Source organism: Argentina silus (assembly GCF_951799395.1).
Source record: "Argentina silus genome assembly, chromosome: 19".
NCBI classification, from domain to species: Eukaryota; Metazoa; Chordata; class Actinopteri; order Argentiniformes; family Argentinidae; genus Argentina; species Argentina silus.
Genome location: NC_139673.1, coordinates 1,782,666 through 1,798,503, shown reverse-complemented (window position 1 = coordinate 1,798,503; position 15,838 = coordinate 1,782,666). Strand labels below are relative to the sequence as shown.

The following is a 15,838-nucleotide window of genomic DNA, read 5'->3' as shown; positions in this document are numbered from 1 at the left end:
CGGTTGATGTGAGGTGACCTGAGCAGTTGAGGGAAAACTTTAGACGTGACATTTTCACTGAAATCCGTCAACCAAATTGTGTTTGTGAGAGAATAGTTTCCTGACAGGGATGATAGTTTGATTCACTTGTTTCGGTTTCAGTCACCCTCTCCCGGACTGACTCGGGAGGTCAGACGGAGCATTCCTTCCGGTCCAACACTTCAAGAAAACCACAGTCCTTCCCTCCCTTTCCCTTTCACTGGCACAAAGAGATTACATGAGTGGTTGGGTCCAGTTGTGTTTCAGCCTGTGGCTTTGTTCATAATCCCTTGTAATGCTCTTTGTGCTGGATGCTCTCAATTGTCCCCTTTTGTTTGACTTGCTTTTGATTAATAAGAAGTAGCAGGGCGCCTGGTCCGGTCGGGTGATCAGTGATACCCCTCAGCGAAACCCCGGTGAACTTGTTTTACGATGAAATGCTGTCATAGCAGATTCAGGTACGGAACTGTTAAGCAGTCAGTGCATTTTGAAAAGTAATTATAAAAAACCCCTGTAATGCTGATAGAGGGAATAGAAAATACCTGATGAAACATATTGAATCCATTGGAAAAGCGTAAATGTACTTTTTTTCTCATCTCTCTCTCTCTCTCTCTCTCTCTCTCTCTCTCTCTCTCTCTCTCTCTCACACACACACACACACACACACACACACACACACACACACACACACACACACACACACACACACACACACACTTAGAAGATAATTAATACGTTATTCTTTCTCATCAGTTTTGCTGTGTGTTTTTCGGGGTGAATAATGTATCTTATTCTTCGATGACGCAGGTTTGTTGCTCATTTCGGGTGATCTCAAAAGGCTCACTGCGTTCTCACCGTAAATCAAAGGAGCGAGCGTGTGAGAGGAGGGGCTAAAGTTTGGAGACTTGCGAGCCAGCGGAGCGAAACGGTGGATCGTAGTATTTGAACACAGGGAGTTCTCTATTGAGGCGTATGCAGTATTTCTACATGGTGTTTCTGCGGCGTTCCCTTTTTGGAATAACTACTTCTTGATAACGTTTTTTCCATCGATTTTGCACAATTCAAATGATTTGTGTTTATCAGCCGGACAGTTTTTCCAGCGCTTAGAGGGTAAGATCCTTTTGTAGTTTGTGGTCCACTTCTTCACCGATCATTGACCCGACTCTCTAGTAGCCCGATAACCTTTGACATTAATTTAATGATCATTTAAACACATGCACCTACAGTTAATGGACTCCAGATACACTAGCGGCCGTATTTGTTAGAAGCTGTGAATATGTGTTTTTGTAAAACGGTGAAGTCTTGGCTCACCTTGCCACTGTATGGTAATACATACGAGGCAGGGCATCCACCGATGTGTGTGGGTGCGTGTGTGCGTGGGTGCGTGTGTGTACGTGTGTGTGCGTGCGTCTGTCTGTGTGTTCGTGCGCACACCAAGTGGCATCATTTGGTGACCTGTTTGAGGCTGTATTCGTTGAATGGTCTTTTCAAGAGATCGAAAAATAGGTGCATTTCATTTGAATATGTTCAGTAAGGTCCTGTGATGTTGTTTTCTCCCTGAAGTGAAACCCCACATCGATAGCCTAAGTAGATTTAATAAAATGGCAGTAAATTAAAAAGTACCTCATTATCCAAATGTTTGTGGGGGAGAGGTTCTCTGTTATGGTTATTAGGTGTGACCGGGTGTTGAGGGAGAGCTCGTCTGTGCTGATGGACTGGCGACACTGTTTTCTTTTTCTGTTAGGTAACAGCTGCCATTTGCACCCAGTGCAAAGCGACTGCAATAAACTGGTGGTGTGTTTTGGGTGTTTACAAAGCAAATACTTCTTGCTGCTCCAGTATCTGTGTTAGGTCGACATTGCACTTTGTTTTGAAGGTATGCTTATAAACTGGTCATAAACATCACATCTGTTAACCCTCCAATGAAATTAATGTGCATGTAATGCCTTTTGTTTATGTAATAGTAATTAATGTGGTAGAAGTTGTGTGTGTGTGTGTGTTTATTCACAGAAAAGTGTGTTCTTAACACACACACACACACACACACACACACACACACACACACACACACACCCACTCCTCCCATTCTATCTCACTCTGAGCACATGGCCTATGCTGTGCTGAATGTGGCACCAGCCTGAGATAGTGTATCACACTTGGGAGATATAAAGACTGGCCTTCCACTGTGTACAAACCTGTGCTGTTTGACCAGTCTGTACACACACACACACACACACACACACACACACACACACGCACACACACATTTGTAACCACTTCAGACGAACGGTCAACATGTGGAGAGGGAGTGGTAAGATTCAGGGAGAAGGGGGAGCGGGGGAGGGGTGACAGTCTCCTAACCTAGAAGGTTAAACAGAGGCCTGGAGGGACTGGTCTGGTTCAGTGTCCAGTGATGGGAACTCTGTGAACTCGGTCTGTAGAGACACAGAGACCCTTTGCTGTTTTTCCATACGATGCCATGATGTGGGAAACAGTCGTGGCTCTGGATTCACGCCAGACTGTACCCCCGAAGGCTGGACGGACACCCGGAGCAGGCTTAGAATAGGTGGAAAATTGTCTGAATGAGAAATGACATGTTATTCAGCAGCACATCTCCGTGACCTAGAAACTGGTGTTAACCCCATCGGCCCGGGTCGTGTCAGGCCTGCTGTGTCACCCTGGGACGTTGACTGATGGACAACAATGCTGTGCGCTTGCACGTCTGAAAATGTACAGTTTTAATTCCGTTCTGTCCTGTGTCTGCAAACGACCCATGAAGATTTACACCTAGCTATTGTTCAACGTAACGGTTAATATTTGAGCGCGCCAGAGGTGGTTAAAGCGGCCTCAGTCACGGCCGTTCTGGGCTTTATTGTCCGCGGGAGAGGGGCAGCTTGGAAGGCATTGACTGTCAGCGTGAGTCACTGGTCCTCCAGAAAGGCCTGTCGTGTCCTGCTGGGGTTTAGATAGTGGGCCAAGGGGGTGGTTGAATACAGGTAATGTCTCCGTGGGGATATGGTGATGAGTCCGGCATTCAGTTTCCCGTAATCCTGGTTCTATCCCCGTCCCTGCTGCTCTCTGATTGTTCCCACTTCACACACAAGAAAAGGAAGGGCCTCTGCTCTGACTTGACTTGCACACAAGGCCACCATAGAAAAGAAGAATCCACCCTTGGTCGAAAATATGTTACGCAACCCCATCCATCCACCAGTATGAATTGAAATCCCTGAAGAGAAATAAATGTCTTCTCAATTTCCCCTCTCTGTTTAGGGAGAAATGTCGAGAGAGGGAGATATACTGTGATGGCAGTGCCAGGAACTGAATTCAAAACAGACTCCTACGTGTCCAGAATGTTTTGTTTGTGAAGGCATCTGCTGATAGCCGTGTCTGATGTTTCAGTCCTAGTGATATAGATCCCTCTATTGTATAATGGGCCCCAGGGTCCTAACATGAAGCATCGGAAAGGAAATAACAGCATAGAACTTTACTGACAGGAAAATGAAAAGAGGTTGTCGTCCTTTTATACAGACGGAGAAGATGAGAAACAACCAGAGCCAGTCAGCGAGACGTTCCTAAATCTAACAGGACAAACACTATATTTCATTATTTCGCAAAAAAACAAAAAACATCTGCTTTCCCTCTTTAGGTTTGGCAATCATCATCGAGAGAGAGAGAGAAAGAACATTGTATCTTTTTCCTGATACATCTGTAACTCATTTAAGGCCATTCGCCTTCGTCTTTACAACAGGTCAACTACTCCTCGACTCCTCTCCCCGGTCCCTGACACCAGCCCCTCACCAGCAGCACGACGGATGCCTCAAGGCGGGCCGGTGTTGACATATGACTTCCTTTATTGGCTGTGACCACTAGCAACAACGCCAAGGCCTTACCTGACTGTAAACAAAGCAGAAGAACCTCTTTGAAGTAGACGTGTGTTCGCAGAGTGTAAACAGACAACCCCCCCTTGAAACTGGAAACCGCCACACGGCTTTTCCGACAACTTGTGTCATGTTCCCAGTTTGAAATAAGCAATGTAGAAGGGTTTGCGGTTGCGGTGTCTTTCCATCATCAACATTTATTGCAGCGTGTAAAAAAATATCAATCTCCCGAAAGCCCTGGAGAAGTGAATTTAGGGGGTGGAGAGAGAGAAAATGGAGTGATCTGATACTCCCCCCCCCAACACCTAAATCCTCTTATTATGCTTGTCTAGTCGTGTAAAGAAATGAGTCGTCAGAATGGTTTAGTTATAGGGATTAATTGTGTTACCCTGCTTCATGTATAATTCATGAGAATAGCCCACTGTCGGCCGGTCTCTCTGGAGTCGATCGAGTAATCACCAAAGCAACAGTGATGTTAACGTGGCGTGACTTGAGATCTCATAAGGGCACCATTGTGAGGTCACAGTACACGGCCGTAAACCCCTGGTGCTCCCGTGACACGGCATGGCAGCGGCTTATTCATGGGCACGCGAGTGACATCATCCTATTGTGATGTATGGCCTGCTATCTAGGGTACGGGACGCGAGCGACGCTGAGGAATCTCCCCCACTCTTCATATCTGTGTAATAAAGGAGTTAACTTGAATAACTCTGATGCTAGTTTCTCAGAAACGGCTGAGTCTTTCTGTTCAAAGAGAAAATTGCGTCCTGCTGAATCTAAAAGGGCTGAAAAAGAAATTCCCATGGTTCTTTTGTGCAAATTTCGTTTCTGTTGGTAAAGAAAGGCGGTTGTTCCTCAAACAGGTCATCAAGTGAAACGCTCCGGAGGGGCTCCTGAACCCAACAAGCCACAGCAAATGAAGGGGATATCGGTTTGATCTGTTTTCCATTTAATTTGTCTCACAACATTAATTCGAGAGGATAACAAAGCATTTGTTGTCCAATTGCATCAGGTCTTCTACATGTCAGCTAGCACACGTTGTTCCTCGCCTCCTCAGTAATGGGTTCTGCGGTGGTCCTCTGTGTTAGCGCGGCGCTAACAACGCTTAGGTTGTGGGTTTGAATCCCCGCTGGGACCATATATACTGAAAAGCGTATGCACTCACTGCAATGTAAGTCGCTTTGGATAATTACTGTTGTCGAGTGTATATATTATTGGTCGAGCGGTTCCACCTCCCCATCATTCTGTTCTCTGAGTGGAATGAACAGCTCATTATTGACGCCTTCCAAGGTTCTCCAGAAGCAATCTCCCACTGTTCTCCGCCAGGGCTTGAATAATTTGAGGCAAGGGGTCCTCGATATCACAAGAGTGTGAGGTGACCCCAACTCTCCTTCAAGCACTTATCTCCTCCTGCAGCTCTGCTGTACTGACAGACACGTTTGAAATGATAATTACCTTTGGACTGCATGGTAAAGCCGGGCAGTAATGTATGCACATGTAAAATGGATTTAGATTCCCCTCTGGTTTTCAGAATCTAGTAGGAATAAATTGTTGGTAAAAAAGGAAAGAAGAAGAAGAAGAAGAAGTAGAAGAAGTAGAAGAAGAAAAGTAGTCAAGTCGTGTACTTTTGTCATTGTTTCAACAGAGTTTGTGTCGGCCATGTTGTGTAGACAAGGTTAGGCCTAATCAAACGATGACAGAGAATAATGTTAAAATGAAATTCCATTGAGGTCAGGTTTCAGTAATGAATAATACATCGTCCTGCCGGACAAATAGTATGCCATGGAAACTATTTCTGTAATTAAACCATTAACTTCAAGTCTATCCTAGTGACTTGTGGTTATGGCAAGCCAATTAGGATCCTTTGCCCCCACTCCTGGGACGACATTTGCATCATAAAAGGAATTAGACAAAAGTCCAGGATGAGTCATCTTTGAGAAGAGTGGCATCAGTGGCGTGATCTGAGTTGACCTGTCTTCGCTGGGACGTGTGCTTCATCCACAATTCGCTCGACATTGGACTGAAAGACTGAGCTGCTGAGCTGTGGTCATGTGATGGAACTTGTGCAACCTTCTCCAAGGCATGGACCAATTGATTGGAAACAGTTTAGTTTATGCAGTGAGGCATCTTGGCAACTTAATTGCATTTTTTTTTTCTTACAGCATGAATAGTCGTAAGTAGAATTTGGGATTACAAGTATGTATTACAAGTTCTGAGAATATTTCAGTGTGAATTACATTTGTTTTCACAGTGAAAGACATGTCAGTCTAGAGCAGTGTCTCCTAAATGGTGGTGGTCTTTGTTAGGGCAACTGGCAAGAGACTGGGTTGTGAATCGAAATCTTGACAAATCTTTACAAATGTTCATATCACAAAGCTGATGATATACATATTTCATGTAGCGATACGGAATAAGAAATGCCTTGAATGTTTGGAGTTGGACTAAATTCTTTTGAATTATGTATTGCTTTGCTTTTCTTCTCAGCTTCCAGAGAGTGTAGATAATACATTGTTCAAATAACAAACATGCCTTTGAATTACATCCAGGGATTTATCAACAGATAGTAATTAATGACATACGGTGTGTGTGTGTGTGTGTATTAATCATAACATCATGCTTGGAATCACACCTTTCAATCAATAAACAAAGTCCTTTGTGTATTCAAACTGCCAGAAAGTGGTTTGAATACAGTGTATTGGCAATGCGGTCTGCAGATACCCTTTGCCGTTGCTTTGCTTAAAAGGCTTTTCTCCCTCCTGACATTGGCGAATAAGCTCTCCGTTATCAGCAGGGAGCCCTCCTCCTGAGCCTTCTTACTTGATCTGCAAAATGGTGAACTGGTGAATTGATTCAGCATGTCGATTTTGTTATGAGCTCTTGTTCAACACCAACACCAATAACCAACGGTCACGTCAGTGTTGGTTACCGACACCGAAGGAGATGCGTTTGTATTCACTGCATTGAGAGAATCAGGATGAATTGGTGGCATGCTTACAGACCCGTCTTTCAGGGCCATTCGCCTTCAGGCTTACAACCTTAGTCTGTATCGAGCAGCTGGACTCTGTTACGAAGGCCGGTTTTGAATTCTGTATAAAAGGGTTTTGAGTCTATTGAGTTTATTCCCCGTTCCTTTTTGTGTTTAGACATGCAGACTTAGCTATGGTTCCAGGAGAGAACGGTGGTACCTGGAGGGTAGAATGAGAATCAGGGAACAGGGTATTTATTTTCGATGGTTAGGTCTGTTGTGAGTTACTGTAAGGAAAGCACTTGTTTTTGTTCATATATTCCAGGGACTCGGTTGGAAATGCAAAACCACTTGTTGTTTTCATGGTGGCCTCCATCATCTGTGTTTGTTGGCCCACTACAATGGATCTCCCCTTTTGCAAAACAAATAGTTTCCCCTCAGGGATCAGTAAAGTACCTCGCTTCTCTTTCTTCTTCTTCTTGTCTTTCACTTTTGTGCTAGTCTTAGTCTTAGTCTTAAAGTCTTAAATCCATCCAGTTTTTTTTAAGTTAAGCCTAAATTTAAATCCGTCATGTTCAAGATTCATCTTAATTCCACCTCCAAATGTCTTTTTAAAGTATATTTAAATCTCTCAACCCGATATTGACTGAAGGAAAATCATAATGGGAGGACCCACATCCAGCTTGTAGCAGTTATGAATGGCGACAGGATTTTAAGGGCATAGAAAGGATATCCTGCTGATTGTTTGTATGCATGTATTACCTACATTCTTAACCTATGTGCAGACCTACAGAAACATACCTCTGTCCTGTACTCAGACCTACAGAAACGTACCTCTGTCCTGTACTCAGACCTGCTCACGTCTTTACAGCTCAGCCTTCCTCTACCCCTATGTTCTAATGACCTCTACCCCTATGTTCTAAGGACCTCTACCCCTATGTTCTAATGACCTCTACCCCTATGTTCTAATGACCTCTACCCCTATGTTCCAATGACCTGGAGCTGCCCACTCAAGGTTGCGTTTGGAGACATTTTGGCCTACTGGAGGACAGAAGCATCACACCACAGTAGATCATATGTCTCCCTCCAAAGGAAACGCTACAGTCAGTCATACAATACTGACGTCATTATCATCATCATAGTCATCATCATCACCACCACCGCAATCATCTTCATCATTATCACCATCACCATCACCACCACCCCCACCACCACCGTCATCATCTTGAGTTGCCCCCACTAGCTCAGCTGATTTATGCACAAGCGCTCGTCCGATCTCACGGTCTGAGAGTTGCGGTGATGAAGCGACTACGAACGCTGCCAGCCTCCAGTAGGGAACACATGCTGCATGCTGCCTCTGCCACGGCATGGGGGGGGATCACAGTTTATTTTTAACCCGGTCTTGAATGATTCAGGAGTCTGCTTTCGTGGCTGGAACACGGGCTCTGCAGAGCCTTCCTCTCTGCTCTCCCATTCCTCAGACGAGGGGGGAGACTGCAGTGAGAGTTATGATGACAGACCGAGGGACCTGCTGATCTGGCGCTAGCCCGCGTTGGGGTTTGTCCGTCCAAAAGAATGTCCTGTGCATCTTTCCCGAGACAAGACCCAGCCTCCCCCAAGGGAGGTTCAGCTTGTTGGAGGCTTTCAGACACGCAGAACAACAACAACCATGATACCACAAACATGGAGGGTTATTTGACCTCTATGAAAATAATTAGAGATCTCTGTGTGTCTTTTTGTGTTTGTTGTGGGAGCGGTTATTGAATCTTGATCTAATCCGGTGTTATTAAGTTACAGCACCGTGAACCCATTGAGACCCGAAAACGAAGGCTTCATCTAAAACTATCGAAAAAAACAACTAGCCCCCAGTTGCACCGTACCTTCTGGTAAATGCAGTAATGCTTTACTGAATGTTCCTCTTACCGGTTTTAAGCTCCTGTCAGTCATCAAGGAGGTGAATAGCAATGTGGATTCATATCCTGTTCTCTGATAGGCCGGTGTCAGAGGGCTACGCACAACAGATCATTATCCTCCTCACAAGGGGGATCACATTATCCTCACATTATCCTCCTCACATTATCCTCCTCACATTATCCTCCTCACATTATCCTCACATTATCCTCCTCACATTATCCTCCTCACATTATCCTCCTCCAGCAGCGTCGAGGACTAGAGAGACGAGTCACTTTGCAGAGGTGATTCATAGCGAGCAGGTAGCATAGCACAAACAGCACATCCTAGCTCCTAGTTAGCATTCAGGCTAGGCGTTGCTAGTGAACTTACCATGACCCGTCTAAGTATGTTCTAATGTGTGTGCCGCTCTCTCCCCGTCTGCCAGATGCAGGTATTAATAGGGAACCTCAGGGAGAAGGTCAAAGGTTAATGAGGCAACGCCCTCAAGCAATATGCCAACGTATTCACACCTCGGGAACAAGGGGCCACTCCTCGCTGAGCAGATGGGTGCTGGGGGGAAAGGTCGTCCATACTGTAAGAAGAACTCTTGTTGAATGGGTTTGTTCATGTGGATGTTTGTTACACACCAGTGGAGGACCCAAAAGGACCTTTACAATGGGAAATTTGGCAGTGATTATTTTGTTAGGTCATCATTAAGTTCTGTTGAGTCTTTGATATGGTTTCATATTGCCATTACTAACCATGCAGTATACACTAGTTGCCCAGTAATGTCTTGAAAGATATGTCTTCCCAGAGGTCCTGTTAGTCATAGACAGTTCCTCTGTGACTTTATACTCAGGAGAACTTCGGAATGCCTCAATGTCATCCTGAAGACCTGTAATAATGCCTGTCAGGAGTGAGTACCGGCCCCGACCCCACCCCACCCCCCAAGCCCCCCCACCCCGGCCCCACCCTCCTACCCCCCCACCCCCCTACCCCCCCACCAGCCTAGCCGCACACCCCGGCCCCACCCCCCCCACCCCGCCCCCACCCTCCTACCCCCCCACCTCGGCCCCCCGGCCCCACCCCCCTACTCCCCCTCACCACCACTCTGCAGGTACTCAGGAGTCAGGACTAATGTAAACATTTGACATCATTATTATGAGTCATCTTGTGGTTTGGATTCCCGAGAGAGAGAGAGAGAGAGAGAGAGAGAGAGAGGGAGGGAGGGAGAGAGAGAGAGAGGGAGGGAGAGAGACTCAGTGTTTCTCAACCTGAGAGAGCTTTTCATATTGACATGTCTGTCAGCTGTTATTTAGCATTCCAAGTGCCTGTGGCTTCCAATTGAAATAGATGCTAGAGAGAGAACTGTACAATTCAACTGCAGTACACTTTATATATACTGATATACTAGATGGTTTATATATACTAATATACTATATGGTTTATATATACTGATATACTAGATGGTTTATATATACTAATATACTATATGGTTTCTGCTACATTATTTCACAAGGTGTTCATATACCATATACTGTATATACAGTACCAGTCAAAAGTTTGGACACACCTTCTTATTCAATGGTTTTTCTTTATTTTTTATTATTTTCTACATTGTAGATTAATATTGAAGACATCAGAACTATGAAGGAACACATATGGAATTATGCAGTAAACAAAAAAGTGTTAAACAAACCAGAATATGTTTTAAATTTTAGATTCTTCAAAGTAGCCACCTTTTGCTTTGATGACAGCTTTGCAGACTCTTGGCAAGTTTGCGCCCAAACTTTTGACCACTACTGTATGTACATCTTCCTTTTTTTTTTAAAACACAATTTGAACAAAAGAACAAGAGAAAATTGGGAAAAAGTTCTCCAAAGCAGTTCCTAATACATCCATCTTAAGGCATGATTGTTACAGCTACACAGTCACCATTCGACACAGGGCCCCGCGGTGCAACGCCGCTCTCTCCTCCCAGAAAACATAGAACAGTCCTCCCTATTAAAACTTTGAGAAACTCTCCGTTACATAAGCCTGCGTCCTGGGACCAGAGGGAGCCGGGGCTGTATGACGTAGGCTAAGCTGAGCTGAGCAACCATCCAAGGATAGTGGAGTCCCAAGGCAGCAGGGAGGCAGGCTTGTGCCCAGTGCAGCAACGCGATGCAGGGATACATGGATCCTGTCAGCCCCCAGGGCCTCAGTGTCTCAGTGGATCAGAGAAGGGACCACAGCTGGCTAATGGGATAGCACACAGGACGGGAAGACACTAGCACACAGGGGCGTCACTATCTGGCTCCCAGCTTGAGGACAGAGGACAGAGAACAGGTCTGTGGTGTTTGTAGAGAGAGAGAGGGGGGTAGAGGTAGAGAGAGGGAGGGAGGGGGGGCAGAGAGAGAGGGAGAGAGAGAGAGAGAGAGGGGGGGGGGGAGAGAGAGAGAGAGAGACAGAGAGACAGTGTTGCTTTACAGCAGGGCCAGGAGAAAGACAGTGCACACAGTGGAACAAGGTGTGACCACGGAGATGAGAGGAGGGACGTCACGTTACCAGGGGCAACAGCTGAGTGACGGTGCCGGGGTGTGACAGGGTCTGTGACCCGAGGTGACCCCCACTCAGCATGCCACACACACACACATGCGCATGCACGCACACACACACACACACACACACACATACATACACACACACACACACACACATGCAGCATACCAAGACTGCCTCTCACCACTGTGACTGTCACCTACCCAGCTCTGGTGGCCCTGGTCAGACAGAAAGGCCTAAGGGAGGGACAGAGAAGGGACAGAACCATAAATCCTCCTTTGCATTCTGTGGTGTTTGCCGGTTGTTTACATATCCCGCAGGACTCCATCTGTCCAAGCAGACAGAGACGGTCGAGCCCTGAGTGTCTTGAGTTGTTGTGAGTTTTATTGGGCACCGTAAATGTTGGAGTCAGGTCCTTGTGGGAGCTGCAGGAATGTCCGCTCACGTACAGATACCATGTGCTTTCCCAGTGTTTACTTTGACCTGAATACTTATGTGGGAGGCTTAGGGAGAGACAGAGTGCTGCGGAACGTCACGATTGGCGGGGTTCTACAGTCGACAGTAGATTGACAGTCTGTGTTAAACTTGTATTGATGGTACAATATCGTTTTTACAGGAGTGAGTTTCACCCAGTGTCTCTCTCCCTGGAAATGGACATGGACAGTATCAAGATAGATCCTTTGCATAAGCAGTTTTGAAAAACCGCTCTCCTGTGTGGAAAACCCAAGCCAGCAACCGTCACCTGCAACCATTTCAAACAGAGAAATGTTGTTTACCTGTTCTTAAGGTCTTATGGTGATACAACCCCAGATATGTTTTACCTGGGTCATGTGCTCGTCTCGCTTGACTTGTTTATGGTGGTTGGACGGGAACCACGGCAACCCATCTGATATCATTGGCAAAGACAGAGTTAAGACAGACGGGGAATATCTGTTTGAAGTCTTCTAGAAATACAAGACATCCATCAAAAAGTTCTGAGCTCAGCATATCTCTCCATATTCTGGCTCTTTGCTGCCGACTCAGATTGATTCCAACGAAAGTCAAACAGCTGTGTTCCGTGTGGTGTCTTTGAGATAAATTACAGAGTCTTGTCTGGAGGCTGGCCGACTCTCTCATTTTCATACCGTGTCACCACAATCAAGAGCCACAGCTCCCATGTCATCTATTCAATTATCTCGTATGAAGGGTCTATGACAGCCTAATTAAAAACAGGGATTGGATATCAAAATGGCTTTTATTTACACAGGGAGTTGATGTGGCCTGTAGCACATCGAACTAATTGGATATGCTCCCCTGTTATAGTTGGGAAATTGAAATCCTTCATTCTATTTACCAACCCAGAAACTTGTGTTTGCTCATGTGTCAAGTGTTGATGTCAGTTCAGATGATCTGGAATATGTCAGGAGGGTATAAACACTTAGCATGTTTGGCGTGAAGTAAAACAGGCATTTTTCTGCCATGACATTTTCCTACAATGATCTCTGTACTGTTTTTGTGAGTAGCATCACAAAGCGTCCATCTTCCAGTATAATGTCAACTGGCAGTTAAACCTGTACATCTTAGAGCAGCTTTTGAATCTGCTCGTTGTTTTTTTACTGATCCTGGATACTATTCTTCTCCCCGCAGATCTCAAAGGAGACCCAGTGTTGTTGACTGGCCGCTGACGGGAGGGGACTGAATATCTATCACTTCTCTCTGCGTACGCGTGGGGGAGAGCAGCTCTAGCCTTGAGTCAGAACCAGTTTACAAGAACCAGTTTACAAGAACCAGGTCACCACGAGGACCACTGGGAGTAGAAGAACCGGCCAAGGACACACGACTCCCATCGCCTCCCCACAGGAAGATAGGAGGACGAAGAGGAGGACGAAGAAAATAAGCAGTGGGAAGAAGTGCAACTTCATGAATTCCAAGGAATCCTGCCAGACAAACACTGCAAGCTAGCTGGCAGGACACAGTAACCATGTGGACACTGAGAATGGATGGGCTATGTCCCCTGGCCGCTGCTCTGCTATTGGTCGGATGTCTCCAAGGAGTCCTAGCCTCTGACGATGATGTCACACCACGCATCAGCTTCTCGTACAGTAAGTGTAATGATTTTTTGGGGGGGTATTTATTAGAATTGTTTGGGAGGGGGGGGGGGGGGGGTTACGCTCAAAGATGCTTAAAGAGCCTGTTACAATGTGGCTACAATGTCGGAAGGAAAGCAAGTAGTTACCAGATCACCTGATACCTTGTCAGCAGGTGAGACGTACAGTAGACTATAATAGTAGACTATATAACTCAACAACAATTAAATGAAATGGTTGCCTTCAAAAATGTAGGTATTCAAATGTCTGTTTGTGAAGCCCTGAAGCCTTCTGACTACAGGGAGTGACAGCACAAAAACAACCCAACACAACAAGACACAAGCATGGAGGTGTTTTGCTCGTCAGCTTACCCAGAAACTGTAAACAAAACACAAGAACACTGCCTAGCAGCTTAAGGGTCCATGGTCCCATGCTGTGTCTACACACAGTGGGCATTGAGCTGCTGGTCTCACCCAAACACACCCGTCCTGTCCTCGTCTCTTTACCACTAATGGTCCTGCTTATAATGCTTATCCGGGCGCACCAATTTGTCTGCCTGATAAACTAATACCATCGCTGGCACATAAAACAGCGGGGCCGTTTAGACCGGGAGACCTGTTTTGCACCTGACATCATCATGTGTAATTACTCACACACACTTCACCGCTCTGCCCATTTATTATAACCTGGAACGAGGGGATGTGTAATTATTCACACACCTGGAACCTGGAACCTGGAACCTGGAACCTGGAACCTGGAACCTGGGACGAGGGGATGTGTCATTTAGAAAGCAGCACTGTTGTTCTGGGGCTTGTTTGTACAGGCCAGTGGAACAGCTCCGTTAATTGATTGATGTATTGTGGAGATGTTTTGAATGCTCTTCAAAGCAGTACGTCTCTCACCAGAGCCAGGAATCTCCATATATATATAATATAACCCTAACCCAGTACCGGTCAAAAGTTTGGACACACCTTCTCATTCAATGGTTTTTCGTTATTTTTGTAGATTAATATTGAAGACATCAAAACTATGAGGGAACACATATGGAATTATGTAGTAAACAAAAAAGTGTCCAACAAACCAGAATATGTTTTATATTTTAGATTCTTCAAAGTAGCCACCTTTTGCTTTGATGACAGCTTTGCACACTCTTGGCAAGTTTGTGTCCAAACCTTTGACTGGTATATGTTTTTAAAGGCCCTTGCTTTAAGAGGCATAAGCAACCCTAACCCCAACCCTAACCCTTGCTGTAATAGGCATAAGCAACCCTAACCCTTGCTTTAAGAGGCATAAGCAACCCTAACCCTAACCCTAACCCTTGCTGTAATAGGCATAAACAACCCTAACCCTTGCTGTAATAGGCATAAACAACAAAAGCATCTCTGGACAACCCCTTAACTCATTACAAGCAGCATTCGGTTGGCCTGTGTTTCCCTGGCTGGTGGAAGTGTGAAGCACGGTGTGGTGCGTGTGCTGAACCTCACCCACGGCTGTCTGGTTAGGGCTGGTCCCACTCACCTAGCTGCCTGAACAATGAGCAGAGCATTCACACAACCTCCCAATAGCATTAATCATACACTAGCAGGTCCTTTCAAATGCTCTGACCCTTTCAGATGTGTGTGTGTGTGTGTGTGTGTGTGTGTGTGTGTGTGTGTGTGTGTGTGTGTGTGTGTGTGTTTTCAATGAGAAGGAAGTAAAAAAGAAGAAGAAGTAAAACAGGTTTTACAGACATTTGTAGTTTTTTCCTCAGAGCGCTGCTTGGCACATCAGCTGGGGTTTTTTTCAGCACCTCAGTGTTTTATAATGTGTTGATTTTACTTTTGGAGATTTCTCCTTGTACAAGTCAACGTTTTAATTGGCCAAGTGGAGAAGGAGGTCATTTCGGTCAGTGTTTTCAACCCCTAAAAGTCTCTGACAGCGTTGCTGTGCTCTGAACTCCAGTCCAACCCACAGAGCTGCTGCTTTGTGTAGAGAGGAGTGTCCTGCCAGGGCATCAGTGAATACACTGACATGCAGTACCGGTCAAAAGTTCGGACACACCTTCTCATTCAATGGTTTTTCTTTATTTTTTATTATTTTCTACATTGTAGATTAATATTGAAGACATCAAAACTATAAAGGAACACATATGGAATTATGTAGTAAACAAAAAAGTGTTAAACAAACCAGAATATGTTTTATATTTTAGATTCTTCAAAGTAGCCACCTTTTGCTTTGATGACAGCCTTGCACACTCTTGGCAAGGTGTGTCCAAAGTTTTGACTGGTTTTGGCCGATACTATTCAGCTCTACTCTACGCCGTCCCATTGAAACCCCAAAAGTAAGGCTGGGAACGTCCCCTTCAACCCCTGTGTTCATTTGTAAAGTCCCAAAGAAAAGGGGGACCCTCACTCTTTTCCTTGGAGAGGAGGGGGGACCCTTCCTTCACAGTGTCCTTTTCCCTGGAAAGGCATTCCCTGCTTCCCTTCCTCCCTTCT

At 45.4% G+C, this 15,838-nt stretch overlaps 1 protein-coding gene across 1 annotated transcript in view; it reads left to right on the top strand.

The window, feature by feature from the left end:
- The first annotated feature begins 980 nt into the window (after window positions 1-980).
- The window catches only part of LOC310820094 (semaphorin-4B-like), a 41,401-nt gene continuing 26,543 nt past the window's right edge, over window positions 981-15,838 (top strand). The window contains exons 1-2 of the mRNA XM_083691605.1: window positions 981-1,128; window positions 12,922-13,376. Coding sequence (XP_083547731.1) covers window positions 13,256-13,376 — 121 coding nt within the window. The 5' untranslated portion in view covers window positions 981-1,128; window positions 12,922-13,255. The remainder of the gene's footprint in view (window positions 1,129-12,921; window positions 13,377-15,838) is intronic.